The 25,254-nt window shown below is 41.0% G+C and overlaps 3 protein-coding genes across 3 annotated transcripts in view; 2 read left to right on the top strand and 1 right to left on the bottom strand.

Annotated features, from left to right (window-relative positions):
* The first annotated feature begins 30 nt into the window (after nt 1-30).
* On the top strand, nt 31-12,116 carry RFNG (RFNG O-fucosylpeptide 3-beta-N-acetylglucosaminyltransferase). The gene is made up of 9 exons (XM_015817524.1): nt 31-200; nt 2,387-3,068; nt 5,518-5,566; nt 6,327-6,429; nt 6,720-6,873; nt 9,460-9,545; nt 9,635-9,800; nt 10,948-11,033; nt 11,191-12,116. Exons 2-9 carry the CDS (start codon nt 2,586-2,588, stop codon nt 11,255-11,257), a joined length of 1,194 nt encoding a protein of 397 aa, XP_015673010.1. The 5' UTR covers nt 31-200; nt 2,387-2,585; the 3' UTR covers nt 11,258-12,116.
* A 577-nt stretch (nt 12,117-12,693) lies between these two features.
* On the top strand, nt 12,694-17,540 carry DCXR (dicarbonyl and L-xylulose reductase). The gene is made up of 8 exons (XM_015817525.1): nt 12,694-12,761; nt 12,862-12,959; nt 14,710-14,864; nt 15,540-15,582; nt 15,834-15,933; nt 16,028-16,092; nt 16,552-16,669; nt 17,303-17,540. Exons 1-8 carry the CDS (start codon nt 12,713-12,715, stop codon nt 17,404-17,406), a joined length of 732 nt encoding a protein of 243 aa, XP_015673011.1. The 5' UTR covers nt 12,694-12,712; the 3' UTR covers nt 17,407-17,540.
* A 5-nt stretch (nt 17,541-17,545) lies between these two features.
* The window catches only part of RAC3 (Rac family small GTPase 3), an 8,571-nt gene continuing 862 nt past the window's right edge, over nt 17,546-25,254 (bottom strand). Inside the window, exons 2-6 of the mRNA XM_015817526.1 lie at nt 22,247-22,318; nt 21,000-21,117; nt 20,350-20,412; nt 19,890-20,049; nt 17,546-18,534 (exon numbers count right to left, since the gene is read on the bottom strand). Coding sequence (XP_015673012.1) covers nt 18,404-18,534; nt 19,890-20,049; nt 20,350-20,412; nt 21,000-21,117; nt 22,247-22,318 — 544 coding nt within the window. The 3' untranslated portion in view covers nt 17,546-18,403. The remainder of the gene's footprint in view (nt 18,535-19,889; nt 20,050-20,349; nt 20,413-20,999; nt 21,118-22,246; nt 22,319-25,254) is intronic.

A 25,254-nucleotide genomic window follows, 5' to 3' on the forward strand; every position in this document is an offset into this window, starting at 1 on the left:
CGGGTCAAGCCGGCGACAGGTAAAGCCCTTAAAGGGACCGTAACCCCCTTGTCTTGTTTCCTCCCCGACCGCCCTCTACCCCGGGATCCTCTTGATTCGGCCCGGCGAGGGCTCGAAGCTTGGGCCAGCGAAGAGCGACGACAGCCAAGCGCCCGCCCCGGCTTCTTCCGCCGCCAGCGGGAGCGGAGCCGGCCCTGCCGGTAGGTGCCCAGGAACCCTCGCTCTGCCCGGCGGCGGGAGGGGTAGAATTCCCGTAGCGTTCTCACGGGGGGGGGGGAGAGGAGGAGAGGGGAGTGTCAAGGTGTGTGTGTGCTTGTTGCCATGGTGAGGAGTCGAGGCCGCCAGTTTGGGACACCTGGTCCCCAGAGAGGCCTCGCACGGCAGGTTGTCCTGCAGAAAAAGCCCCGACGATCCCTAGGAGTTGTTTCTAAATGTGTCGGCTTTAAACTGTTTCTGCTTGAAATGACAGTTGACCTAGAAATGGCCTTGAGGCCGCGATCCTAAATTTACTTTAAGGATAAATTCTTACTCGTTGAATTTTATTTTATTTTATTTTTGCGTGAATTGTCCAAAGATTATATAGCGCGTAGCAACCTGTAGCAATCATCTCCTCCTCCAGTGCTGGGCTGCATTAACAGAGGGATAGAATCAAGATCATGTGAAGTGTTAATACCACTTTACAATGCCTTGGTAAGGACACACTTGGAATACTGCATCCAGTTTTGGTCACCGCGATGTAAAAAAGATGCTGAGACTCTAGAAAGAGTATAGAGAAGAGCAACAAAGATGATTAGGGGACTGGAGGCTAAAACGTATAAAGAACGGCTGCTGGAATTGGGTATGTCTAGTTTAATGAAGAGAAGGACGAGGGGGGATATGATAGCAGGGTCCCAATATCTCAGGGGCTGCCACAAAGAAAAGGGAGTCAAGCTATTCTCCAAAGCGCCTGGAGGCAGGACAAGAAGCAACGGGTGGAAACTAAGCAAGGAGAGAAGCAACCTAGAACTAAGGAGAAACTTCCTGACAGAACAATTAACCAGTGGAACAACCTGCCTCCAGAAGATGTGGATGCTCCAACACTGGAGGTTTTTAAGAAGAGACTGGACAGCCATTTGTCCGAAATGGTATAGGGTTTCCTGCCTGAGCAGGAGGTTGGACTAGATGACCTCCGAGGTCCCTTCCAACTTTATCATTATTATTATTATTATTATTATTATTATTATTATTATTATTATTATTAGTTGTCGTTACCCGAAAAAAGTACAAACATTGCTCAGAATATATGTTATACTTTTTGTTTATTTACTGGAATGATTTCTTTACCAAGGCATCAGTGCACTTAAAAAGCAAATCTGTAAATTTCACTTGTTTGCCCTGTTAGGGTTTCCTAAGCACAATTGATTTAATGCATCTGATTCTGTGCAGAATGGACTGCAATTCTACAATGTGTTTCACAATCGCTCTAATATAAAGCAGGGGTGGTGGCCAATGTGGTTCTTGCCTTAATTTCTTACATTCTTTGGCCTTATTTCAAAAGCAGTCTGCAAAGACTTGATTCACAGAGTTATGCAAGGTTGATCTGAGTCTGCTGGATGGGAAAAAGAGAAAACGTCAACAAGAGAGAAAAGGGGGAGGCATCAGGAAGAAAAATTAGGTGTTAGGAAAAGAGGTAATATATTATCCATTGCTTTAATTCAACAACACCCACTAATGCTATGTGGTCTAACAGTATATCATTTATGTGAGTCTTTTTTTCTTCTTCTCTTGAATAAACCATTTAACTTCAATTATTAATTTGGTTTCACTTATTTTCCCCAAAATAAGCCTTATCATACAAAAATGCAGTTAAGTTTATCTTCTTAGTTTGGGGGAGGGAGTTTCTACTAAATTAAATAAACTGTAGATTGTATATATAGATTATATACAATAATTATATATTGTAGACCCCTTGTTAAGTAAGCTTAAATCAGTAGAACAAGTGACAGAAACTCACAGCATAACGATATTCTTTTTCAGTTATATTTCACTTTCAGCATGTTTCCTAAATGTTATTTAAAGTCATTTTCATTAATAATGAACATAAAGCTCTAAAATGCTTTTTTTTACATAATGTCCAGTTTTTCTTTTGTAATAGCAGAGTTTCAACAGTATCCCACACACTAAAGTTCTAACCAAAATTGATAATTGAAAAGGCCTGGGAACTGCTGTCAGTTCCAGTAATACTGGAACAGGGAGAACAATTATGATTCTGTACAAAGCAGTTTCATATATTCACATGTGAGTCCATATTAACCATCTCTTTGATGATTTTAAGGAACTTTGATTCTTATCTCATGGTTACTTAAAACATTCAAGTTTCCTTTTTTCTCTCTCTTTCACGTAACAGGTGACAAATCCAGGATAACAAATCCAGACCAAGGTATAGAAAGAAATCAACTCCTAATGATTGAATACCACAAAGATGATACTCTATAGCTATAAAAGTCCCACAACTACACAACTGAGCTTCATTTCAAAGGCTTCATCATCATTGGGAAGTGATATCCCAGTTTTACAAGATGGCAAATGCCCTTAGGGGCTGAAGAATGAGCTTTTCTTGCATTAGGCTCACTAAAATATGCTTCCTGCTCTCCGTAATCACTTGCACAGTTCTTCTTTTGCTAATTCCCAAATTCCAATCCAGCTGGAGATTTAAGATCTATCCTCAGCCACGTCCATCACTTGTTTTTAATGCTTCCAACAAGGATGATACCCCACTTCAGCAGGTGGAGTTCAATTCCCCCAATCCTTTGGATGCTGAGATTGACAATATAGTGCCCTTAACTAAAGAGAATCTACTAGAAAAATGGAATCATTATGTCACAGACACTGGTGGATCCCATCTGAAAGCTAATGGAAAGATAAATAAAAGGCCACACAATGTGATACATATGAAATCTGCTGAAGTCTCTGCTAAGGAAAAGTTGGAATTGAAAGATATTTTTATTGCTGTGAAAACTACAAGGAAATATCATAAAACAAGGCTAAACTTGCTCTTCCAAACATGGATATCTCAGGCCAAAGGTCAGGTAAGAACACTATTTATTTAACAGTTATATTATTTTGTTGGTGATATTTATTATTAACAGTTTATGTATAAAGGTGCATGTTAAAGCATGTTTCAAAGGTTGAAAATAATGTCAGAAACAAATGATTTTCTTTTTTTACAATAGCACAATAGTTGAAATTAAATCTCATCCAATTAAAGTAAAAATGATAATTTTACCATACTTATACTTCTCCTCCTTTCACTAGAGCAGGGCTTTTCAACTTGTGATACGTGTACCACTGGTGATACTTAGGCACCTGGCAGGTGGTACACATACCACGGGTTGAAAAGCACTGTAAAAAAAGTGTAAAAGTGGATGAGCTGAAGCAGCGGCAGCACCAGACAGGCCTGAGGGAGAATCAGCTTGAGCTGCGGTGTTGCTGGGGCTCTGCTGAGAGCTCAGAATCGGCGTGCGTGGCTTCAGCTGATTTGTGCTTCCAGTGGCCTAGGGGGTGGCCGGCAGATGCACACAGTCTTTGGGTGGAGATTCAGCTGGAACAGCAGTGTTGCCGGGGCTCTGCTGAGAGCCCAGGATCGGCGCAAACAGCTCCAGCTGATTGGCACTTCCAGTGCACCCAGAAGTGAAAAGGAGGGAGGGGAGAGGAGAGGATATAAAAGGAGGAGGGGGGGAAGAGGAGAGGATATTTAAAAGAGGAGGGGGAGAGAAGAGAGGATATAAAAGGAGGAGAGGGGAAAGAGGAGAGGATATAAAAAGGAGGGGAAGAGAGGAGAGGATATAAAAGGAGGGGGAAAGAGGAGAGGATATAAAAGGAGGGAGAGGAGAGGATATAAAAGGAGAGAGGAGAGGATATAAAAGGAGGGAGAGGAGAGGCTATAAAAGAAGGAGGGGGGAAAAGAGGAGAAGATATAAAAGGAGGAGGGGGAGAGAGGAGAGGATATAAAAGGGAGAGAAGAGAGGATATAAAAGGAGGGGGAAAGAGGAGAGAATATAAAAGAAGGATAGGGAGAGGAGGATATAAAAGGGGGAGAGAGAAGAGGATATAAAAGGAGGAGGGGGGAGAGAAAAGGATATAAAAGGCAGAGAGGAGAGGATATAAAAGGGGGACAGAGAAGAGAGGATATAAAAGGAGTAAAACTGGTACTTTTTCCCTTTTTTTACAATTTGTAACATTTTATTAGATTATAGAATAAAATACAAAAATACAAAAGCAAATAGGACACGGTGGGGAGGAATAAGGGAAAGAGAAGTGAGGAGGAGAAGGGAAAAAGAAAAAGAAAAGAAAAGGCATTGACTTCTGACTTTCTCTCTTGCAGTAGAATGAAGCATTAACATCGAACCTCAACTTTTTACTTTTCCATAATAGTATAAACTAGCCATTTCTACAACAACAAATCAATCTAAATCCAAAATTCCCCCCCTCTTTTTTTTTTAGTCATCAAGTTTTTGACACCTTGCTAAGCACTGGTGGTACTTGGATATTGTCATGTCCTAAAAGTGGTACAATCTGTGAAAAGGTTGAAAAGCCCTGCACTAGAGTTCTAGGAGCCCTCCATAACAGGGAATTCCTGGCATGACCAAATAATACATTGCAGAAACCAAGGGCTATTCAAGCTAGCCCCATCCCTTGTTCCTAATGAAGCAACTCTGCAGATTTACCATGCATCAGATCAGTTCCGCATGTATGCGTGCCGATTCTGACATGTTCTTCTGCATGAAGGTAGATCATAATTGGCTATTTATGGTAGTTATACAATAATTCAATTGAGAATATTTTTATCCCATCTTTATTATTTTTATACACAACTCAAGGTGACGAACGTTCCTAATTCTCTTTCCTCCTATTCTCCCCACAAAAACAACCCTGCGAGGTGAGTTGGGCTGAAAAAATGTAACTGATCCAAGGTCACCCAGCTGGCTTTCATCCCTAAGAAAGGATTAGATTCACAAGTCTCCCAGTTTCTAGTCTGATGCCTTAACCACTAGATCAAACTAGCTATGAAACCCTTGACCTGTCATTGGTTCGGATTTTTGCTGAGTTGAAAATAAGAATTACGTGACTGCTTTTTGTACCATATTAGACAATATATTTGGTTTCCTTTCTGCCTATCACAGGGGTCCCCAACCCCTGGGGCTGTGGGCCGGCAACAGCACACCAGAAAACGGGCCGTGAAAACCAGCAAAGCCCCATCCGCACACATGCGGGATGCAGGCAGCGCACGAAACCACCGTCCCCTCTGGTCCACGGAAAAGCCTCTCTCCATGAAACCGGTCCCTGGCACCCAAAAGATTGGGGGCCACTGGCCTATCAGATAATGCAGTTAACAAGCTTGAAACCTATAAGGGAAAAAAAAGAGTCCTTTTTTGCTGAGGCTGTGGGAAACCAATATATAACATTCTGACTGAAATTAATAGTAACATTATTCTGAAATCTTCAGGAGATGAATAATTCTTGATTTGTATCCTATAGACATTTGTATTCACAGACGGGGAAGATCGTGAGCTGCATCTTAGAGCAGGTAAATTGTTATTCACTTTCCAGATTTATATTTAGAATAAGATACAAATCACTCTTACAAGCCACTATCTTTTTAGGGAAGGAATTATATAGACCATATGCTTTGCAGAAAGAAGATCCTCAGCTCAGTCATTGTCTTGAGGAATGCAGGAATCAGTTCCCATCCTGAGAAGTAAAGGATTGAAAATAGATAGTGCTGTTTATGATGTTATATTCAGTTATTTCCATTTCTGGGTACAAAAAGATTATTTTGTTTTTGAAATGCTTCCTATTTGCCTCCATTGAGAATTTTGCATTGATGCTAATACCTTTAAATTCCTTCAGACTAATAATGTTCCAAAAGCAGTAATGATAAATAGCGTTTGCAGATATGAATGAGAGCAATTTAATATAAGATATATTGCAGCTTTATAGCGGTGGAACATGGAATTGCAAAAAATACTACCCTATAACACTATTAAAGGTTACAATAAATGTCTTACATTCCTGGTGAAAACTTCAGAAGCATTAAGTAAAACTATCATGCTTGCCCATTTGTTTTTTCCATTTCATATTCTAGATCCTTCACAGCTAGCACTGGATGCTTATTTATTTATTAATCAAATTTGTATAGCAGCCCATCTTAATTAAAGCGCCTCCGAGTGACGTAAAACAATAAATGTAATCTAACAATTCAGGTCTCTTCTTCATATATGAATACGATTATACTTGCTATCAGAAACTACATAGCTTCTCCCTTTGCAATCATTTTTATTTTATAGGGGATCATATAATTAATACCAACTGCTCAGCTGTTCATACCCGCCAAGCTCTCTGCTGCAAGATGTCAGTGGAATACGATAAATTTCTAGAGTCTGGGCAGAAGTAAGTGGAAATCACTGTTTCATTAATAGTTACTTTCAGTGCTCTTTGGGCTTCATCAATTAATCTTCATTTGCCGTTCTTTTGATCAGTAGATAATATAGGAGAGTGCTGGGTTTGATCTAATTTTACGTAGTTGAAAAGATTTTCACCATTTGTTCTCTCCCTGCTCCCTATGTAATTTGCATTGTTAATAATGCATAGATTTGAAAGAAGAGGTCTCTCCAAAGAGAGCTTTGTCATATCTTTGCTATGACCTCCACTGCAATCTTCTTTTCTGAATTTTCCCGCAGGTGGTTTTGTCATGTAGACGATGACAACTATGTGAATTTGAAGAGCCTCCTGAGTCTTTTATCTGCTTTCTCACACAGCCAAGATATATATATAGGAAGACCCAGTCTGGACCATCCAATTGAAGCAGCAGACCATCTCCGGAATGATGGATCAGTGAGCAGATTCTTTTACTGTTGGTTTTCATGAACTGAAAAAAAAAGCAGATTCTTGTACAGTCTTGCATGTTTACTTTCTTCTGGAATTGCTCATCCTACTTTTGTTATTTTTCTAGCCCACTAGCATGGGTGCAGGCAACACTTCCCTAAGAGGCATGGCTTGAGGTTGATTTTTGCAGATGTTGTTATTTCGGACTACCATTGTTGTACTGAATTGGCAGCTGATAGATTTCCTTGCCAGTAGCAGTGCCCCCCCCCCCGACTTTAATTTACTGCTCTCTCCCTCCATATAGTATAACCTGTTTGTGAATAATATAAAAGGTTGCATCCTTCAGAAACAAAGTGTAGAATTGCCATCTATCTTTCCAGTTTATCAGTCCATAACAGGACTTTGTTTATGACATAGGTGCTTAATAAGTTCAGAATAATAACCGTATTTATGATCTTTCCATTGGAGTTGCCCTTATTCAGAAGCAGTTGATAGCAGTACTTTAGGCAGAAGTTTAAAAGGTACTACCAAGCACATCCCTTCTTAAAACTCCCAGAACTAGCAAATTTCAGCTGGTTCTTTTGGCATCATTTGGGATTAGGTAGGGTGGAAGATTTTTTAGGAACAAAGTGGGTACCTTAAGTTTTGAAGAATTTCCCATTTCACCCACTTTGCAACTGCAACTCTCAATATGCCATTCAAAAGCTGATTACAGATTGTCCTCGCTTGTCAACCATGTCTTCAGTGACCGTTCAAATTTACAACGGTACTGAAAAATAATTTTACACCCAATTTACAACCTTTGTGGTGTCCCTCAATCATGTGATTGCCATTATAATCAGTACTCATCGTGCCCAATGTGTGATTTTTCCCACCCTTCAGTACAGAGAGATTGGAAAGAAACAAGATTGCAAGAGAGAAACCTGTTTGCTCTTCTACATATAGAAAGCAATGGAATTGTGCAGCAACCCAGGGATGACAAGTGCAGACATGCTACACAAAGAGCTTACAGTACTCTAAATCCCTTCTCCACTCTCCAAGACAGGAGGGAAGGCAGTGACAGAGGAGAGATTGTCTGCAGAAATCGCTTCCTTTTTTCTTCTTTGCACCCCCTCGCCAGATTGGAGAGGGATTTTAAGAGAGCAAGTAGTTTGCTCTACTGCACACTGAAAGCAATGGAATTGCACTGGCAGTGGGAAAGGTTCAGGCAAAGAAGAGATTGCTTACAAAAATTGCTTGCTTTTTTCTCCCCCCCTTCCCCTCCCCCAGAGCAGAGAGATTGGAGAGGAAGAGGTTTCAAGAGAGTACTGTAAGCTCTTTCCATAGTGCACCTGAGGCTTCCAGCCCCAGACTGCCAGTGTGATCACATTGCTTTTGATTTGTACAAAATAGAGATAGGCACTGGGGGAATGATTTGGAGGCAAACAAAAGGCCAAGGTGAGAAACTGACTAGTCTTGCCTCCAGCCAGAAAGCAAAATCATGGTCATGTGATTTTCCACTTAGAGGGAGCTGCCTGTCCAATTTAGGTTTATTAGGTGAAGACTACCTGTATGTCTTGTAGGCCAAAATGAGTAAACTGATGGAAGAAGAATTATATCCAGCAGAAACACCAGAAAATCACTAGAGGCAGTCAGTTCAGTTTTTTTGGCTTACATTAAATGCCATCTTTTCCATCCTCCACTGTCAGTCATAGCAGGCTAATAAAATTGAAAACTTTCTCTACAAATTTGCCTTAGAAAAACACAGCTCACTTTGTTGCATAGAAAATTAACATATATCATATTTTGCTGTTACAGGGAAAATTCAGATGATGCTGTCATGTTTGGGCAACTCTAATCTTTTCTGTTTGTATCCTACAGTAAAGAGCACAGTATGGAAATAATTAGATCTTTCAGTAATTAGGCAATTATGCAACTTATAGGCAACATATATTTGTAAATACCCAACACTTCAGAACACAGAACACAAGAAAAAATTATTTTTGAAATTAAAAGATCTAATGTGAAATAAAGGTGCAGATTTTCACATTTTAAAACAAATTACAAAATTCAACTTTGAATTTATAGCTACAGTTGTGATTTCATTCCTCTACTTACAATTGCCTGCTTCTCTGTAATTAATTGTAGTGATTATTCTGTTCTACAGCCATAGAAAAATAGCATTATGATTAAAATCCTATACATGTTTGCTTCCATGAAATCTGATTGAACCAATTTCATTGAAGCGATATGAAGAATTAGTTACACACAAAGAAAGTCCACAGCTGGTGTGTTTCTTCACATTCAAGTTTGGTTTAAGATTGGTTTCCTGAAGCTCCAACAATTTTCTATAGCTTTCTACCAGGGGTAGTCAACCTTGGCTCTTTTATGACTCGTGGACTTCAACTCCCAGAATTCCTGAGCCAGCATGGCTCAGCTTGGGAACCTCTCCCTTTCCCCTCAGCATGGCTGGCTCAGGAATTCTGGGAGTTGAAGTCCACAAGTCATAAAAGAGCCAAGGTTGCCTACCCCTGGTCTAATGGAATTGCCAATGTCTAGTTGATCACAAAAGGAATGCTCAAAGTCGTTCTAACAAGTCTCTGTTTATTTTGCTAGACCACTACAAAATTCTGGTTTGCCACAGGTGGTGCTGGGTTTTGCATCAGCAGAGGCCTGGCCCTCAAGATGAGCCCATGGGCGAGGTACGTGCCCTTGGAACGCCTGCTCCCCCCCCTGTGGCCCAAAGAGAACTGAGGAGAGATTCATTCCTTGACTTTTTTTATTTTGGTAGCCTTGGGAGCTTCATCAGCACTGCAGAGAGAATTCGCCTCCCTGATGATTGCACCATTGGCTACATCATTGAGGGGCTCTTGGAAGTGAAACTGTTACACAGCCCTTTATTTCACTCTCATCTGGAAAACCTACAGCAGCTGCGTGGTAGAGCTGTACTCAGACAAGTAAGGACAACTCTCCTCTAAACTACTAAGCAGATGCATCTTGCCCCCCCCCCACCTCCTCTTCCCTCCTTAAAAGTGTCTGTTTCGTGGGAGTTTCTAACTGAGAATGTGCTGCAAGTTTGTCATCGTGACAGTATTGATGTAGTGCAAACAAAATACAAAAGCCTTTTGTGAATTTCTCTCATGGTGATGGGAAGAACAAGAAAAAACGATGGGCATTTTCTAAGTAAACATAAATAATAAGTTTCTTGCTCTTAAGTTATTGTTGAGGCAAAGGCTAGGTTCTGAAGTTATGCATAAAACAATTGGAAATGAAGTTAAATGTCAGTGTTCAATTTGTACTTATTTGTATACTATGTGTGGAAAATAGGGAAGCGAAAGAGTACATGACAAGGGAATGATCCATGAAGGGGGAAAGAGTAAATAGGATGTAGCACTATATAAAGCAAAAGAAAAATGCAGGAAGTAGATAAACACTATACTTCTGGGATTCCAGGGAACTTTTGTCAGCTTTATGAATACCCTGTAGTCCTTGTTTAGTGACTGCCTCATTTAGCAACTGTTCAAGTTACAGCAGTGATGAAAAAATATTTTTGCAACCAATCCTCAAATTTATTACCTTCACAGGTCTGTACTGGCAAGGGGAAGGGCAAGGGCAGGAAAGGAAAGGAAAGGAAAGGGACATAAGCATGGTAGCAATTTTACTTATTAGCCACTTAATAATCAAGTTGCCAGTACCAAATGTTCACTAAACAAGAATTATTTGAATTTAAAAAACTGTTCCTGATTATGTTGGCCTTACTTTCACATCCAGATAAAAAAGCAAATATTTGATTTCTTCTCCTAAGTAAAAAGATGGCTATGATAAGGAGATTAAAAATATTTTTTTTCTTATAACAGTTTAAGGATTGTTTAACCTGATAGCAGCAGTTGTGGAATTTTGTTCATTTTCCCTCCCCCAACTAAGATGTTTCAATTGGCTCTAATCCTAGAGAGACTGTAATATATTTCCAATCCCTGGTAACTAATTCTACTAATTGGAGAAACCAATTTTAGGACTTGAATGTGTTCCAAATATTTTTTTAAAAATTAATTAACTTCTAACAAGTGCAATTTTGAATATGTGGGCTGCGTGTGTTTTTTCTAGGTTACCTTGAGTTATGGTGGCCCTGAGAATAAACGCAATGTTGTCAGTGTGGGTGAAGTATTCAGTATACAACAAGATCCAACTCGGTGTGTACATTATGTTCTAAATGTCTTAAATCCCCTGTGTGTACATTAAATCCCCTATCCTACTTGTTTGATTAAGAAATTCAAACATGAAAACTGAAAATAGATGGATAATATATTTGCAGGATTAGACCCTAACTTCTTACCTTACTCTTTGCAGGTTCAAATCTGTCCACTGCCTCCTCTACCCGGAAACTCTGTGGTGCCCTACTGTAATAGTGAAATGATATCTTCCCTTTCCTGTGAATCTCTTACATAGTTTTCTTTAAATGAATAGCCAGAGCTGTATTTCGGAGGAAGACAAAAGACAAAGAAAATCCCAAATAAACCAGCCATTCTTCAAAATAATACTTGAGAACTTTGGTCTGGGGCACATTATAAATAATATCTGCAATGATTCTATTGGAGTCTTAAATATATCTTTGCCGAGCCATAACCCTTCCTGCATTGTATTAGTACAATTTCAATGTAAAGCTGCAGTCTGGCACTGTAGTAATATGGCTGATAAGTAGTCATTTATAATTATAATTGTTTGGAGCAAAGCATAGCTTTTTTGTTGTTAAGACAAATGTTCTTATTTGGGAAGGTAGTATAATCAAGAAAGTATTTTTGTTAATTCTGCTTTACTAATTGTATTCCTGTGGAACCACAGTAGAAGTGTTAGCAATGTCATCTCTTACAGTGAATATGAGACAAGCCAATCCCTAGCAACTTCTCTGTTCTATACATTAACAGAACCTCTTGCCTTCATGGCCCTTTAAAATTGGCTTTTATTCTTACCTTTTTTGAAATTCTCCACTGTTACAGTCAAATCCCAACTGATTGGTCTTCAATATTTTCTAACCACTAATTGTTTCAAGGTATTGAAACAGATATTTCTGCTGGCTGGACCATCATATGAATCTTACATATTATATTGCATCTAGACTTCCTGATGTGATATACCCAACACCCAGTAGATGGGTTCTTTGAGAAAATGAATATTAGCTAACATATTTGTAAAAGGATGGAACATGAGGTTTTTTTGAGGGATTTCCACTGGTTCCATGACTGACAGTCACTTAATAAAAGATATTTCTGAGTCACTACTATTGTACAGAATCCTTCTTGCAAATATAGCAGCATTCATCAAAAACACAGAATTTTGCATTTGAGAATGAGATGAAGAAACACTGGGTATCTATACCAAGAAGAAATAGAAGTGTGATATAAAAATAAGCCATTAATATGGCAAGTCTATCACTGAATCTACCCCATTGTTGTGCGCCGATAACATAAAATACGAGAACCCTTGCATGGCTCCGATTTTGTCGTAGGAAGCCACACCACAAATACACGAATCTGATTCCTCCACCGTCCACAGGAGAAAAACATGGCGACGCAAGGAACCAGGAACTTCCCCTTCAGACAAAGGAACGGTCGCCCGGGTGCGGTTTACACCCGGTACCCCAAAGGGACACCAGAAACCGGGCTTGGGCGCTACCGATTGATCCGTAACGGGGACAGGGGGCGAGTCTTCAGACGGGACTGCAAACACGACACCCGGGAACGGGGAGGGTTTAAGAGAGGGGCTAAATCAGCAGCGGCGGAGGGAGGGCCTCGCCTTGCCTCGCCTTCCCCCTTGTGCAAGCCCCTTCGAGCGCCGCCTCCAGCACCGGTTGGAGGTTCAGCTGCCGCGGAGGATGGAGCGCTTCTCAGGCCGCCGCGCCCTGGTGACGGGTGCAGGCAAAGGTACCGTCCACGGGGCCGCGCCGCTGGAGCAACACTGGCGCTTCGGGGACGAGCCCCGCCGTATTAGTGCCGTGCAACAACGTTGTGCTCCCCTTCGCAGGGATCGGCAGGGCTGTGGCGGTACGGCTGAGCCACGCGGGGGCTCAGGTGGTGGCGGTGAGCCGGACCCAGGCAGATCTCGAGAGCCTGCAAAAAGAGGTAGAGGCAGCGTGGCTCCCGCCTGTTCAGCCTGTGCCCAGTTGTGGATCTCCTTTGGCTTCTGCGTGGCTCGGTCCTCCCGCTTTTTCTCTAGCCTAAAGGAAATCCTCTCTTCCTGGAGAGTCATGCCTGGGTGGTTGCCAATAGCTCAGAGGAAGGATGGCTTTGCTTCGGAAACAGCAATATGAGTCAGCTTTCCCGCTGGGGTCTCTGCATGTTGAACTAGATCAGTTCTCAAAGATTTTAGCCTGGGGACCTCTTTACATTTTTAGAAGTGATTGAGGACCCCAAAAAGCTTTCATTTGTGTGGGTTATATCATTGTTTATGTGTAGTATATTAGAAATTAAAACTGAGAAATGTTAAAATACTTATTTATAAACTACCCGGTCATCCCCTTGGAAGAGAAGACCATACTTTGAGAATGGCTCTTCTAGATAAACCTTGAATTTCATTCTGTAGGGCCCTTATTACTTCAAATTTGTTCATGTCTGTGAGTGGAGCTACACTCCAATTGCATCTTATTAGCCCAACCTCAAAAAGTCCTTATACATGCCAGATGTGCGTTCTTATACATGCCTGAAAAATCCCTATACACGCCAGATCTCAACTATTAGAAGCAGATCTGCAATAGAATGGTCAGATCATGGGTAACTGTAACTCCTAAGCAGATACTATTACATTTCATCACTCACAGTTGTGCCAAGTGCATGGCTTGTGATTTTAACCATTGCAAAAGCAGACCTTCCACCCTGTCTTTCAACTACATGTTTATGATGCTTCAGGTAACCAATTAATCAGAGTATCCAGTGCCACTAGCTGCTGAAGAAATAAAGAATTCCAGTTAAAATTGGAGCAGATTATTGACTGATCCTAGCCATTTTTATAGATTATTGCTCCCTTTCCTTTACCCAAACATTTGAAATACTTTTAAGACAAAATCTGCAGGTCACAGAAAAGCTTTCAGGGATGTCCCCATTTCACCTACTTATTGGGATTGAGGAATAAACGGTGGTCCCATTTTTTACCAGCTGCTCTAGCCTTCAGGCTGTACTGAAAGACAAAAGAGCAAATTAACTTCCACCTTGTTTTCTGCATCTGGACACTTGTCTAGAGTAAAATGACTTGACCTAATCTGGAAATGCCTGGGTTTTATAGGTTAAAATCTTGTGCCTGGCCTGCTAGGTGTCATTCAAAAGCTACCACTATCAGATAACCACTTGCTCTCTATGTCCCCAGAACAGCACTGATTTAAAAATAAGCTATTTACTACATTTCTCATAATTTTCTCTATGTAGTATTCAAGGTTTAAAAGTCGGGGGGGGGGGGAAGTAGAGTGACAACAAAATTTCTCACAAAATTGCCATGAAAAGGGAAGTTGTACTTTGTACCAACTGAATTCTTTGCCATTCTTGGGACATTCTTCACATAGCGTAAAACATGTTTCAAGGGCATCTTTTTATTATAGGCAATTATTGCAGGATGTAGAAGAATGTGATTAGAATTGCAGCTCTCCAAAATACTCTTGAGTATCAAAAAAAAAAAATTGGAACATTGTGTGAAAATGTCCTTGCAGTTCAAATTTAATGAACTACATATCCATGGCTCTTTGTTTGAAATCAGTATTCTGTCCTGGTAAAGTTTATTTTGTATACTTTGGGAGAAAATTCACTTGAAAACTAGCGGTCCTAAATCCCCTACTTTGCAAACAGCTTCAATTCCCGTCTTTCTTAATGTTACTTCTGTCCTCAGTGCCCAGGCATCCAGACATTGTGCGTTGATCTCGCAGACTGGGAAGCTACAGAGGCTGCATTAAGCACAGTAGAAGATATTGATTTGTTAGTGAATAATGCTGCTGTGGCAGTTTTGCAGCCATTCCTAGAGGTGACTAAGGAGGCCTTTGACAGGTAATGGAGGCGAGGGGATGGCAAGCAAACAAACAAAGAAATAATCCAGGCCAAAGAGTGTGTGTGTGTGTGTGTGTGTTAAATTTGGATTGCTAACACAGAGTTAAAGGGAAGCTGGTATAGCTATTTCGAGCTCCTTAGCTCTCATCAGGCAACTACACCCTTCTGAGATTCTTCTTCCCATATTTGGGCCGACCGGGTGCATCATAAAAAACACGTAAGACATATATATATATATATATATATATATATATATATAAATTTAAAGAAAATAGGACCCACAATAAAGGGAGATATGAAAATTTGGTTTTAGAAACCCCTGGTGTAGGTTCTGATTTTCAACGTTAGCGGTCTTTTCCATTCCACTCTGAACGGTAAATATAATAAAATGCTCTTCTGGAATAAAAACCGAGCTTCAGATGTTAATTTGCTTTAGTTTGCAAATGTTTTCCTTGTCCTCGATGAAAAAAGTGCAGACTCGTTTGTTTTAGCAACCCAATTTAGCAACCTTTTTTGTCTGATTTAGCAACTTTTGTTTCCTGACACTAGAGATGGGATAGGGAAGACGACTTGGGGTTTAGTATGCAATCCCTGCACTTTGGGCTTCTAGCAATTTCCCACTTTGTTGCAATTGGCTTTTCTTGGTGTATTTAATCTGACTTTCCTTTCATATAGATCTTTCAATGTCAATCTTCGGGCTGTGCTGCAAGTCTCCCAGGTGAGAAATCTGCATGATATTGGAAGGACCATGTAGGACTGTAGAAGCAGCTAGTCAAAAACTTCCATTAACAAATGGAATATTATTATGGTCTTAAGGAAAGTGGATTTGTGGTTCCATCCTGTGTGCATTTACTCAGAAAGAAATCTCCACCTCACTGCTTTGGTAACCCTCTTCAGATTTAACACCGATGCCCTGGATATCATTAAAATGCAAATGATAAATGTCTGATAAATTCTGTGTTGTCATAGATTTTTGCCCAGAAACTGATTGCCAGAGGAGCACCTGGAGTTATTGTCAATGTTTCAAGCCAGGTTTCTCAACGGGCTATGTTAAATCACACTGTCTATTGTGAGTATCACTGCTGGAAAGTAAGGCAAAAGCAAGGAGAAGACGAAGAAATGGGATCTTTTAATACACTTAATTTTTTTCTGTTTGCCTGCAGGTGCAACCAAGAGTGCCTTGGATATGCTGACAAAGTCAATGGCTCTAGAATTAGGCACCCATAAGGTAAGCACCTCTGTCTGAAGAGCAAGATAAGGGCAAGCAAACAGCAAACAAAAATAAAACATTTTGTCATTAGGTGACTCTGTAGAGCTTAATATAAACCAAACCTGCAAAACTGCGAGCCTTCCTTTGAAGAAAGGTTCAGTACGACTGAGTGATATATTTCACCAAGAGAGCCAGTTGATTAAAATGTTAGCTGTTTTCATAGTGAAAAACCAATTCCTTAAGAGTAACTTCAAAAAGCTGGGATGAATAATGTGTGACCCTTCAAATGTTGCTGAATTCCAACTCCCATTTGGCCTTGGCCAACATGGCATGATGAGGGATGATGATAATTCTAGATTATCAATGTTAATGAGAATTCTAGACCATCAGCAGTTCTAGACCACACCTTCCTTAAAGACAGAGAAGGTGTCTGCTGGGTGTTTAGTCTAATCATGCATTCTTTCTTCACTTTCCAAGATTCGGGTAAATTGTGTGAACCCCACAGTTGTCATGACAAACATGGGACGCCAAAATTGGAGTGATCCCCAGAAATCTGGACCTATGCTTAGCCGCATTCCGTTGGGAAAATTTGCAGGTAATTTGGAACACAAACATCCTGTGTCAGAGGACAAGAGAGGGTCTCTGTAGACCTAAAAACATTCCAGAGGCAAAGTGGTTAGCAATAACTGAGAAACATGCACCAGTGCTGTGGCTGCTTTAAAGAGCCTGTTCATCTGGAACGTACAAGCTTCTGATCAAGGCCTATAGTCTCCCAATTGTTCTACCTCTGATAGTGAAACTGAAATAGATTACATTTCTGGAGAAGAGCTTTCCCTGTTCCTTACATAGCAAGCCCTAAGCCATTTTACCTAGATAAAGTTAATGAAGTGTTTTCCTTGGAAAAGGGTGATTGTTTTTTCCAATTGGAGATTTATCTCTGGTACCTTATCATCTCAATTCTCTCTGTTATCAGCATCACACCAACTACAGACAATTTAACAACAACAAAAATTTTCATCTGTTCCTGTGAAAAGGAATTTATGAATTTAATTGCTAGAAAAAGCCACCAGGGTTGGGTATTTCTGACTGGATAAGGTAAGAGTAGGTAGTATCGTTTGGTTTTAGGAATAGGAAATTCCTTCCTGTCTGTGAAAGACTTAAATAATTCTATTGATTTGATTGCCTTCACGATCGCTTTCAGCCATCCTTCATGTATCTATTTTTACAGAAGTGGATGAGGTGGTAAACGGTATCCTGTTCTTATTGAGCGACCAAAGCAACATGACCACTGGTGCCACATTACCCATTGATGGAGGATTCCTCTCCAGCTAGAATACCTTGTTGGGTAAATTTGTTTGGGATGAATAGCCCAAATTCTTCATGATTTATCCGGTTTATAGTCTTTTTCAAAATACTGAAGATCATGAAATGGAACAATATGATATACCAATAAATCATAAAAGTAGTAGAAAGTATTTATCTTCTTTAATGCAGTTAATAGGAAGAGGGATTATGAAATGTTCTTCCTTCAGCTGATGACTCTAAAACACTACTTACTTATGGATAAATGTTTATTGTATAAAATAAGAGGTGTTCAGCTCATCACTACACGATGATTAAAAACTGGACCCATCTCCATCCAAATCCCTCAAAGCTCTCTCTAACCCAACCCCCAGCCCATCATTCCTGTCAAAAGGAAGGAGCCGCTTGACATCTTTCACACGTCTTATGGAAAGGCTCCTTCCAGGTGGCCCTCTTCTGCAGAGGCTGGACAAGGTAAAGAGACCTCCCTCTTCCCCAACTTTAGGGGAGTTTGATGATTAGTCAGACCACTCAGGAGCAGCCGACAGGCTAATGGCCTGAAAGGCAATGGTAGCTTTGAATAGCACAAGAGTGGTCCTGACCATTGGCTTAGCTGGCGTCCCACTTCGTAAAGCACAAATGGCTTGTTCTTCAACCTGTGCCTCATTTGTCTTTCCTGCCGCACCTGGGGTTCGTTATATATTCCCACCACAATGCTCTAGCACCAAGAAAAGTAGTAAGAAAGGGCTGTTCCTTTCATTCATGAATTATGTCCTAGCAGAGAGCCATGGAGAGAGTGTTTGTTGCATGGCTCCACCCTGGAGGTGGGATAGCACCGAGCTCCTCTTTTTTTTTTTTTTTTCATGCGGCCCTTTTACATCAACACGTTAAATTAAAGAGACATTTAAAAAACACTGACTTCACACATGATGAGGGACCCCGCCATCCCCTTGTGGGAGCACCCGACAAACTCTTCCTCCTCAGACCCTAGAGGAGTCATCCATAACACGTGGAACCCAGGAATGCTCTAGAACACAGTGCATTTCTTGCCAGGCTTCTTCACAGGTGGAGGACAGAGCACAGCACGGATGGCTTCATCAAAGACAGTCTTGAGGCCTCTCTGGGTAAGGGCAGAGCATTCTAGGTACTTCACTGAACCTGTAGGGGAGAGGACATAAATGAGTGGGGAACTATGCTTCTTTCTTTCTGAAGACTTCATCAGAGTATGGAGCTTTTTATTATTTCATTTTTAAAAAGGTCTGACAAGGAAAACAGCAGGGATCCCTTAAACCTTCTATTCTCTCTCCAGACCAGTGATGGCGAACCTTTTAGAGACTGAGTGCCCAAACTGCAACCCAAAACCCACTTATGCATCGTCGAGTGCCGGGTGGGTGTGGCCCATTGGCTGGGTGTGGCCAATTGGGTGGGCGTGGCTGCAGTGGTAATGGCAGACTGGGTGGGACTAAAAAGTTCAATCAATCAATTCCAACTTTGCAAGATCTTTTTTTTTCCTGCGAGAAGTTGAAATTGACTGATTGAACCTTTTTTTTTTTTTTTTTTTGCACACGGCAGTGTAGGCCTAAAGTGAAAAGGTTTTATAAAACCCAGCTGAAGGCCTAGGACTGGAGCGACGGCGCGTGTGCCCACAGAGAGGGCTCTGAGTGCCGCCTCTTGCACCCGTGCCATAGGTTCGCCACCACTGCTCTAGACCGTAGTGCTCCAGCTGTGCTGGGAGGTGATCTGGCAGTTTTCTGGAACTCTCTCTTTCAGAATAGGAAATGGTTTGCGGTTTACTCCCTAAAAACTGCCAGATCCCCTCTAGAATTGCTGAATCATTGTGGCCTGAAATCAGAGATGAATTTGGAATTTCTCAGGATGTCCTATATTTGGAAAGAGACTGTTCTGAACATCACTTCATGATTCCAATGTTTTCCTCACCCCCTTTTCTCCTTCCACTTATGATTGAATCTTGAAAGCTTGCACCAGTTTTCATAATGAATCTCCTCTCCTCTCTCCTTTTGATCAATATCGCCACGATTCATTTTTAAAAGAAAAGATGCTACTTAATCTAACACAGGGGTCCCCAACCCCCAGTCTGTGGAGCAGTACTGGGCCGCGGCATGACAGCAACCAGGCCGCACAAACAAGCAAAGCCCATCCATGAGATGCAGGCAGCACACAAAACCACACACACCCTTCGGTCCGTGGAAAAACCTCTCTCCACGGAACTGGTTGCTGGTGCCCAAAAAGTTGAGGACCTCTGATCTAACAGAAAGAAAAATGGAGGATAACATCTTTCCCTGTTTAGGAAAAGAGTGATAAGAGATTCTTCACAGTTTTAAGTTGGGGCGACTGAACTACAATTGTGTTTTCTAACGCAACAGAATGGGAATTCAGCTGCCACTTTTCAGCAAACGTGCCATCAATATTTAACAGGGAGGGAGCTCTGGAAGCTGCAAAAAAAGGGGGCCGCATCGCTCACTCCTGCTCTCAGCTCGGTTTCTAAGACTCACCAATTTCCCTGGCCATGGCCAGACCTTGGGGATAGGTAATGGGAGCCAATTTCTTATCGCGTAGCCGTTCTATGGTGTCCTTGTCATCTCTCAGATCCAGTTTGGTGCCCACCAAAATGATTGGTGTGTTAGGGCAATGATGTCGAACTTCTGGGTACCACTGCAAGTAAGACAGAATCGTCAATCTGATAAACTAATGTAAGAAATAGACGGAGTGGCAGATAATGGTTTCAGGATCAAATAATTGTTTCTTGCGTTTTAGCTGACCAAAACCTGATTATCCTTAGAAAGGGGGAGGATGGATCGTGCTCCATATCAAATTCCTTTGTATTACATTTCTATTGGAGGCATCCTTTGTTGCCATCAACTAAGAGTAAAATATCCTTTATTAATCAATAGCAAGAATGTAAGCAACTGTCCCCTCCTTCGGAAAATAATGTTCAATGTGAAAGAATATTACCTTGGCTCGGACATTTTCAAAGGATGCGGGGCTCACCAGTGAGAAGCAGATGAGAAAAACATCCTGTAACAATATGAGCAACAGTGTTCACGTGAAATAGTCAAGGTTGCAAACTTTTCCTTTCAAGTCACGTCAAATCTTGGATTTCCCACCCACCCAACATCAGTTCATAGAAACTCTAAATCCAAGGTTTTATAAAACTGACATATCAGGTCATCTTGATAGTTAATTGGCTGGAACTGATATTACTCATGTCCGGTTCTTATGAAATATGGAATGGGTTTAGTGCAGTTTGCAGAAATAGGGCCTATTGGGACCTAAACTCCACTACAGCACTGAATAGAGTAACAGGGTTGGAAGGGACCTTGGAGGTCTTCTAGTCCAACCCCCTGCTGAAGAAGGAAACCCTATACCATTTCAAAAAAAATGGTTGTCCAATCTCTTCTTAAAAAACTCCAGTGCTGGAGCACCCACATTTTCTAGAGGCAAGTCGTTCCACTGATTAATTGGTCCTAATTGCCAGGAAATTTCTCCTTAGTTCTCAGTTGCTTCTCTCCTTGGTTAATTTCCATCCATTGCTTCTTATCCTGCCCTAAGGTGCTTTGGAGAATAGGCTGACCCCCTTTTCCTTGTGGCAGCCCCTTACTTACCGTCTGGGGATAGGAAAGAGGTCGCAGCCGGTCATAGTCTTCTTGTCCTGCTGTGTCCCAAAGGCCCAGATTTACGGGCTTTCCATCTACCATGACATTGGCAGAATAGTTATCAAACCTAGGGCAAAAGGTCTTGTCAGCAGTAGTTTAGTCAGATGAATACATTCTCAAGATAGCTCAAATTCTCTTTTCTCAATTAGTAAAAGTCTCTATGTTCTACTTTAATAAATATCTCTTTTATTACTTTTGCTAATTAAACTCCCAGCACAATTTCTATGTACAAACAATAAGCAACTAAGATTGAGGTCTAGTTAAAACATGGTTTTCTCTTCCGTATTATGTAAGCTGCTTACAAGATGCTGTTTTCTGAATACCTTTTGTACTTCTGTTCTTTTTGTTTTTTATAGTAAGCTAGCACTATATGGGCTTAAAAAAAACACCCTTAAGAGACAGTAATTGACCATTAACAGCAGTCCCGCTGTGGAACAAATAGAAAACCAGAACCAGTGAGCAGAAAACTTAATGTTGGACCTCTGGTAAATTTTAAAAGCAACTTGGCCACAGGATTAGATAGTGCTGTGTAATACAGTGATACATTAAATTCTCTGTGAAAAGACAACTTTCAACTAACTGCAGAAAAACAGTGTCTTAAAGTGACAATGTGCTCAACATTAGTTAAACTGTATATTACATACCAATAGGTTATATAACAACATATACAGTACATGGACATACGCCTTGAAAAGATCCTTTTCTCTCTGCCTTCTAGCAATGAAAGCAGCTAAAGCAAGAAAATAGAATGGAACTTGTAAACATTTATTTTGTGAAACTTATGTTTGAGGGCAACCCTGGGAATTACTTTTGCCAGCATGAGCTATGTCACATCATATTTCCACACTGTATATGCTCATACACAAAATAATGTAAAATACTCAAACACCTCATCTTCTGCAGTGATTACCCGAGGACACTTTATGCATTTGTGAAGCTACACTACGGAATAGTGGCTAATCTTGACTTCTTGGTGGATGTACATGCTTAGTTAAGTCCCACACTAAAACTCTTCATGCATGATTGAGTGTACTATTTCTCTGTTTAGAACTTGGTCACGCTTGAAGGACCCCTTGGTGTATCAAATTCTTCTAATACCCAGCATCTCCTAATCCTAATATGGGAACAGTTCAAATCACTGTGCTTTTGCATTTATCTTCTCTCCTGAAACCTAAGTTTTCTCCCACAGTACTCACACAGTGGGGATGTATTCTCCAGGGAAGGCATTTGTCGTGTAACTGATCAACAGACAGGTCTTTCCCACAGCCCTGAAAACATGAAAGGAGAAACATTAAGCTAGATAAGTACAAGTAAGATGATAAATCCAAGAGTTTGGAGGAAAAACAGATATGCTCTATAGCCCTAAACCTCAAGTTACTAACTCAGGTTTCTTTGCATCCCATACATGGAAAACACACCTACATATCATCGTTATTATTGTTTGTCATCAGATAGTCTGAATGTGGTATACTTTACTACTGATTCCTTCCCAAAACTCTAGGACAGTTAAAGATATTGCTATAATATATATGTTTTTCAAATCAATTTTTTGTAATGGATGATAAAGTATATTTTGCAGAGATTCTTCCAATGTACTCATAAAAACTATTATTTAAATTACCAGGGCACAATCAGATTAAAAATTAGAGGAATAAAATGTTAACACATTCAAATTTTGAATTATTAACCCACGAACACCTTAATGTTGACTTTATTTCACCTTATATTGTAGATGACCTAGTAACCTTATCTTCTGCAAGCTCAAGAGCTCTTCTTACTATGTCCTGGAAAAGCCAATAATTAAACTGGTAGACTAGAAATCCATACTTTTGGCCCAAAGATAATGTCAGCGAGGTGCTGGCACATAAGAGTGCTATTTGGCAGAGAAACAGTGCTGGAGCACCGTATTTCTTAGGATGCCTTTGAAATAGCTATTCAGAAGATGGCAAGCATATTACTCCCTGCTATTTATCTTTCAACGCTCCCTGTTTCCCCAGCAATTAATGCTGTTTCTACAGACTATCTTGAGATCAGCACCATTTTTAGCAAACCAAAATGTAACAGGAAGAGGGTGTCAAATAATGCATAATTTGGCTCTCACTTCTGATTTTGAACCAGGGATGTGTTTTTGAGATTAAGGATCTGAGTTATAATTTAGAGGACTTTCCTTTGTTAATTGTGTGACACTTATAGAGTGTGTACAAGTATTCAAAATAATGTCCATATATTCTCATATGCTAAATACAAGTGCAATGCAGTGGTTAGGGCAGTAGTTTGGCACGGGGATGACCCTAGTTCAAGCCCACCTGGTCACAAAAGCTCCCTTGGGCCAGGTAGTCTCTCTCAGCCCAACCTATCCCATGGGGTAGGCTGTTGTTGTTAATTGCGAAGTCGTGTCCGACCCATCGCGACCCCATGGACAACATTCCTCCAGGTCTTCCTGTCTTCTACCATCTTCTGGAGTCCATTTAAGTTCACGCCTACTGCTTCAGTGACTCCGTCCAGCCACCTCATTCTTTGTCGTCCCATTCTTCTATTGCCCTCAATCTTTCCCAGCATTAGGCCCTTCTCCAGTGAGTCCTTCCTTCTCATTAGGTGGCCAAAATATTCGACTTTCAACTTCAGGATCTGGCCTTCTAAAAAGCAGTCAGGGTTGATCTCCTCTAGGACTGACCAGTTTGATTGCCTTGCAGTCCAAGGGACTCGCAGGAGTCTTCTCCAGCACCATAGTTCAAAGGCCTCAATTCTTTGTCGCTCAGCCTTTCTGATGGTCAGGGTAGGTTACAGTGTTGAAAAATGGGAGGAGGGAGCTCTATGAACACTCCTGAACTTTTGAATGAAACAACTTAGGTAATTTCGTATTGGGGCAGTGTACCTGAACTAATGGGCAGTGAGGACAGGTGCCTGCCACAGATTAGATGGGTAGATAGATACTGAACTCAGATAACTTAACAACTTTATTATTTAATGCATCCTAACAGCAAAAACCTAAAGCTGTTATCTCTTTTCTTCCTCAGAAATAAGCCCACGGTACAGAATTCCGCTACACACAGCAGTGAGGCTTACCTGTTACTGCTTGGCTTTCACTTAATGTATTATATGATCCAGACAGGGTGATTTGTAATAATCAATGGCTTACCAAATAAATAATTTGATTATGCACCATCCAACCACTAACAGCACAATCCAACAACAAACCATGATTAAGTAGATCATTGCTTAGCATGATTCATGAATCATGGCAGTGACTACCCCAAAGCCTAATCAGCAAGGATCTAAAGCTCAAAACACAGCAGCACCTGGCAATTCCCTCTCCCTCCCAACACATGTTGCAAAATTATGCTGTGCAGCCACACAGTCCAAAATCTGTTCAAATTATTCTGGAACCACAGGTGGAAACCTCCACAAGTCCCTCCCCTGCCCTTACAGGAAAGCACAATACTAAATTAAGATATGATTTGCTGCCCTTTCACAATGCTGCAAAGTAGCTGCTTCATTCTGCCTAGTAGAAGGATGGTCTCTGGGTACAGGAATCTAGAATGCTTCAAGTCCAACATTCCAGTACTCTACAGACTAATCTGCTGTATTTTGTAGATATTGCAGAGGGGGACTTCACAGAATTATCCCCAACCGTCCCTTTTTAAAAATAAATAAATAATACTTTTAATGCTTCAAGATGCCCCCACCATCTTCTGTATGCAATAGTCTTGTTTAAAGCTCTATTCTCTACTAATTACCCATGTCATCCTAGTAAGCCCTTTTCACCCACCCTTCCCCTTGTGGTACAGAGTTGACCCTCCCACCCTTCTCCCATCTGTTAGGGGATCACAGAATGTAAGAGAGCCAGAACGTGGACTCCCTGGGGTTGGGCACTGGATGGAGTCTGCTAGTCCTGGTTTTAGGTTTTGAATTGGCTTTCTTTTCCCACCATTCTGGAAGCAAGGTGGACAAGCATCCTGCATCATCAATCCAACTCAAAGATGCATCTACACTTTTTCGGTACAATGACAGAAGTTTTGGGGGACAAGGCTTCAACTGCTCCCTGGCCACAAAACAGGGTGAAGGGCTACGGATCAAGCAGCAGCTGCTCGAGAAAACAGCCTTACCAAACCACATGGCGAGGCTAAGGGGGACCAGGAAAACAGATGGGGGGGGGAAAACCTCCTGGTGAGGCTAAGGGGGACCAGGAAAACAGATGGGGGGG

The sequence above is a fragment of the Protobothrops mucrosquamatus genome, unplaced genomic scaffold (assembly GCF_001527695.2).
Source record: "Protobothrops mucrosquamatus isolate PMUCROS unplaced genomic scaffold, P.Mucros_1.0 scaffold600, whole genome shotgun sequence".
Taxonomy (NCBI): domain Eukaryota; kingdom Metazoa; phylum Chordata; class Lepidosauria; order Squamata; family Viperidae; genus Protobothrops; species Protobothrops mucrosquamatus.